Here is a 5,927-nt window from a genome sequence, read left to right as displayed (position 1 = left end):
TAAATACATAGATACTGTATTTACATTACATAGGGTTTAATACGGTTGGTATAAGCCTTAAGGTAGCCTGTATTTCTGGTCAGATAAGGCAATGTCAATAGTCCACCTACAAAGAGATTGGGATTTGACCTGTTAATACCTTATTGGGATTTGAACTGTTAATACCTAATTGTGATTTGACCTGTTAATACCTTATTGGGATTTGACCTGTTAATACCTCATTGTGATTTGACCTGTTAATACCTCATTGTGATTTGACCTGTTAATACCTTATTGTGATTTGACCTGTTAATACCTTATTGGGATTTGACCTGTTAATACCTCATTGGGATTTGACCTGTTAATACCTCATTGTGATTTGACCTGTTAATACCTCATTGGGATTTGACCTGTTAATACCTTATTGTGATTTGACCTGTTAATACCTTATTGTGATTTGACCTGTTAATACCTCATTGGGATTTGACCTGTTAATACCTTATTGGGATTTGACCTGTTAATACCTTATTGGGATTTGACCTGTTAATACCTCATTGGGATTTGACCTGTTAATACCTCATTGGGATTTGACCTGTTAATACCTTATTGTGATTTGACCTGTTAATACCTTATTGTGATTTGACCTGTTAATACCTCATTGGGATTTGACCTGTTAATACCTTATTGGGATTTGACCTGTTAATACCTTATTGGGATTTGACCTGTTAATACCTTATTGTGATTTGACCTGTTAATACCTTATTGTGATTTGACCTGTTAATACCTTATTGTGATTTGACCTGTTAATACCTTATTGTGATTTGACCTGTTAATACCTCATTGGGATTTGACCTGTTAATACCTTATTGGGATTTGACCTGTTAATACCTCATTGGGATTTGACCTGTTAATACCTTATTGTGAATATAACATATAACATTGTTATGTACTTCATAAAAAATAGCTCTTAATATCTTATTCGACTTTGAAAGGAACTGTAACCTCCTTCTTTCTTTTTCAAGTCGTTGCTCATCGACTGAGGTCAGATGCAGCTATGATGTCCAAGGTAAGGAAAACCACTACAAACTGAAACATTAGCCTACATTATTACCAAGAAGGTAACATGACAAGATGATTACATGATAATAACTGAAACATTTGCCTACATTATTACCAAGAAGGAAACATGACAAGATGATTACATGATAATAACTGAAACATTTGCCTACATTATTACCAAGAAGGTAACATGACAAGATGATTACATGATAATAACTGAAACATTTGCCTACATTATTACCAAGAAGGAAACATGACAAGATGATTACATAATAATAACTGGTGTTCCTTGTGAAAACACTATTGCAGCTTGCTATTGTTTATACGACGGCAGAACATACCTTTATGGAGCGACCGTATATCACACATCTGACGGTGATGGGACCTGTATTACTGCCACCTGCAAAGAGAATGGAACTATTGTCCAGATTATGAACCCCTGTATCGGCATCACAACTCCAACAACTACACCAAGTGTTACAACAACACAGATATCCAATCAAGCACCGACCACATTTGTTTTCTCAACTCCTGCCACTACCCCAGCAACAACCCCTACCGCTACCCCCACAACAACCCTTACCACTACCCCCACAACAACCCCTACCACTACCCCTACAGCAACCCCTACCACCTCCACAACCCCTACCACTACCCCCACAACAACCAGTACACCGACAACAACCCCTTCCACTACCCCCACAACAACCCCTACTTCACCAACACCCACTTCACCCACTACTACTCCACACTGCCTGACCAAGACTGTCTGTGAATGGTCAGACTGGATTAGCAAATACTATCCCTCTGTTGGACCAGAAGGAGGAGATTTTGAAACCATAGAAAATATAAGGAAATCTGGTATTGATATTTGTCGCCAACCTAAGGAAGTAGAATGCAGAGCCAAAGACAACATCTTTGTTCCTTTGGCCGAACTAGGTCAAAATGTTGAATGCAATCCCTCAGTTGGACTGATATGCCGCAACAAGGATCAAGGCATCCCACCAATATGCTACAACTACGAGATCAGAGTCAGATGTTGTGTTGATGTTTGTAGCAATGAGACACCTACCACCTCAGAAAGAAACACAACAACCATTATAACATCATCAACTTCCCCAACAACAACAACAACAGAAAGTCCAACACCAACAACTAACCCAACAACAACAGAAAGTCCAACAACAACTACCCCAACAACAGAAAGTCAAACAAGAACAGAAAGTCAAACAACATCAAGTACATCCCCAACAACCACAACAACAGAACGTCCAACAACAACAACAGAAAGTCCAACAACCACAATGAAGTCAACAACTCCATCCACAACAAAAGTAACAGAGGAAGTTTCAACTGGTCCAGAATCAACAACACCTACTACCTCTACCACAACAACAACAACAACAACAACAACAACAACAACAACAACCACCACAGAAAGTCCATCAACCACAACAACATCTAAGACAACAACATATTCCACACCAAGTAAAACAACAGAGGAAATTACAACTGGTCCAGAACCAACAACAACCACAACAACCATTACTCTGACAACACCCCCTTCCACTACCCCCACAACAACCCCTACTTCACCAACACCCACTTCACCCACTACTACTCCACACTGCCTGACCAACACTGTCTGTGAATGGTCAGACTGGATTAGCAAATACTATCCCTCTGTTGGACCAGAAGGAGGAGATTTTGAAACCATAGAAAATATAAGGAAATCTGGTATTGATATTTGTAGCCAACCGAAGGAAGTAGAATGCAGAGCCAAAGACAACATCTATGTTCCTTTGGCCGAACTAGGTCAAAATGTTGAATGCAATCCCTCAGTTGGACTGATATGCCGCAACAAGGATCAAGGCATCCCACCAATATGCTACAACTACGAGATCAGAGTCAGATGTTGTGTTGATGTTTGTAGCAATGAGACTACAACCACCTCAGAAAGGCACACAACAACCATGACAACATCAACAACTACCCCAACAACAAGAACAACAATAGAAAGTCCAACACCAACTACTGCAACAACAACAACCACAACAACAGAACATCCAACAACAACAACAACAGAAAGTCCAACACCAACAACAAGAACAACAACAGAAATTCCAACAACAACTACCCTAACAACAACAACCACAACAACAGAACATCCAACAACAACAACAACAGAAAGTCCAACAACCACAACTAAGTCAACAACCCCATCCAGAATGACAAAAGTAACAGAGGAAGTTAGAACTGGTCCAGAATCAACAACACCTACCACCTCTACCACAACAACCTCAACAACCACCACAGAAAGTCCATCAACCATGGTAACGTCTTAGACAACAAAATATTCCACATCAAGTAAAACAACAGAGGAAATTACAACTGGTCCAGAACCAACAACAACCACAACAACCATAACTCTGACAACAACCCCTTCCACTACCCCCACAACAACCCCTACTTCACCAACACCCACTTCACCCACTACTACTCCACACTGCCTGACCAAGACTGTCTGTGAATGGTCAGACTGGATTAGCAAATACTATCCCTCTGTTGGACCAGAAGGAGGAGATTTTGAAACCATAGAAAATATAAGGAAATCTGGTATTGATATTTGTAGCTCACCTAAGGATGTAGAATGCAGAGCCAAAGACAACATCCATGTTCCTTTGGCCGAACTAGGTCAAAATGTTGAATGCAATCCCTCAGTTGGACTGATATGCCGCAACAAGGATCAAGGCATCCCACCAATATGCTACAACTACGAGATCAGAGTCAGATGTTGTGTTGATGTTGTTGATGTTTGTAGCAATGAGACACCTACCACCTCAGAAAGGCACACAACAACCATTACAACATCATCAACTACCCCAGCAACAACAACAACAACAGAAAGTCAAACAACAACAACTATCCCAACAACAACAACAACAGAAAGTCCAACAACAACAACAACAACAGAAAGTCCAACAACAACAACAACAACAGAAAGTCCAACAACAACAACTACCCCAACAACAAGAACAACAACAGAAAGTCAAGCAACATCAAGTAAATCCCCAACAACAAAAACAACAGTAACAGAAAGTCCAACAACAACTACCCCAACAACAATCCCAACAACAAAATGTCCAACAACCACAACGAAGTCAACAACTCCATCCACAACAACAACAACAACATCCACCACAGAAAGTCCAACAACCACAACGAAGTCAACCACCTCATCCAGAATGACAAAAGAAACAGAGGAATTTACAACTGGTCCAGAATCAACAACACCTACCACCACTACAACAACAACAACAACAACAACAACAACAACCACCACAGAAAGTCCAACAACCACAACGAAGTCAACCACCCCATCCAGAATGACAATAGTATAAGAGGAAGTTACAACTGGTCCTCAACAACACCTACCACCACTACCCCCACAACAACAACAACAACCACCACAGATTTCCCATCAACCACAACAACAACTAAGACAACAACATATTCTACAAGTGAAACATCTGAGGAAATTACAACTGGAACAAAACCAACAACATCGACAACAAACATTACACCTTCAACAACCCCTATCACTACCCCCATAACAACCACCACTTCACCATCAAGCACTTCACCCACTATTACTCCACACTGCCTGACCAAGACTGTCTGTGATTGGTCAGACTGGATTAGCAAATACTATGCAGTTGCATGGTTTGCTAACTATCTGTCTGATAGAACTCAGTGCACTCAATTTGATGGGCTTATGTCTGTTAAATTGTCTGTATGTAATGGTGTGCCCCAAGGCTCTGTACTTTGTCCTCTCTTATTCATTTTTTATATAAATGATTTAGACAAAAATGTCCAAAATGCTCAACTTCATTTTTATGCTGACGATACTGTTATTTACTGTTGTGCCTCGTCTCTTACGCAAGCTTTCCAGATCTTGCAAAATGCTTTTTATACTGTTCAACATACCTTGTGTAAATTGAAACTTATCCTCAATACTGACAAAACTAAACTAATGGTGTTTTCTAAAGCAAGAAATAGACCCCTGAACCTTTCACCTATTACTACCCGTCAGGGCAAAGAGATTGAGGTTGTAACCTCATATAAATATCTTGGAATTAAATTGATGACGGCCCCTCTATTAAATTGCATATTCAACAACTTACAAAAAAATTGAAGCTGAAATTGGGATTTTATTTTAGGAATAAGGCCTGTTTTTCTTTTGAAGCCAGAAAGAGGCTAGTATCAGCTACATTTATGCCTTTACTAGACTATGGGGATATTTTATATATGAATGCTTCCGCTCAGTGTTTGAGATCAATTGACACTCTTTTCCATGGCACTTTGACATTTATTTTAAACTGCAAAACCCTTACGCACCACTGCACTTTGTATAGCAGGGTTGGCTGGCCTTCTCTAGTCTCTCGTAGGCTCAGTCACTGGTATACTTTTATTTACAAAGCCATTTTGGGTTTACTACCTTTTTATTTGGGCATTTTTATTGTTCCGAAATGTGGTGGGTACTCTCTTCGTTCGCTGGACTTTATCCTGCTAACTGTTCCAAATGTCCGAACTGAATTTGGTAAAAGGGATTTTATGTACTCTGCGCCATCGTCTTGGAACGCCTTACAAAATACTTTTAAACTGGAAGAACTTGTCCCGATTGGTGTTTTTAAATCACTGATGAAGGATTTTGAGGCTGATTTCCTGACCTGTCAATGTTTTTAATTTGCTGTTTTTGATTTTGTTATACTCTTGTGAATTCAATGGTTTTTACTAGATTACTTGTAGTTTTTCATGTCTGTCTGTAATATTTGTAATGACTTGGTGCTGCCTATCTTGGCCAGGGCGCTCTTGAAAAATAGATTTTA

At 39.6% G+C, this 5,927-nt stretch overlaps 1 protein-coding gene across 1 annotated transcript; it reads left to right on the top strand.

The window, feature by feature from the left end:
• The first annotated feature begins 1,355 nt into the window (after positions 1–1,355).
• LOC149985326 (mucin-5B-like) lies at positions 1,356–5,835 on the top strand. The gene has a single exon (XM_090214312.1). It carries the CDS (start codon positions 1,470–1,472, stop codon positions 3,381–3,383), a length of 1,914 nt encoding a protein of 637 aa, XP_090070438.1. The 5' UTR covers positions 1,356–1,469; the 3' UTR covers positions 3,384–5,835.
• The last annotated feature ends 92 nt before the right edge of the window (positions 5,836–5,927 follow it).

This window comes from Oncorhynchus mykiss, chromosome 2, assembly GCF_057628025.1.
Source record: "Oncorhynchus mykiss isolate SJ-2025 chromosome 2, ASM5762802v1, whole genome shotgun sequence".
Lineage (NCBI taxonomy): Eukaryota > Metazoa > Chordata > Actinopteri > Salmoniformes > Salmonidae > Oncorhynchus > Oncorhynchus mykiss.
This window is presented reverse-complemented; position numbering and strand designations above follow the sequence as displayed.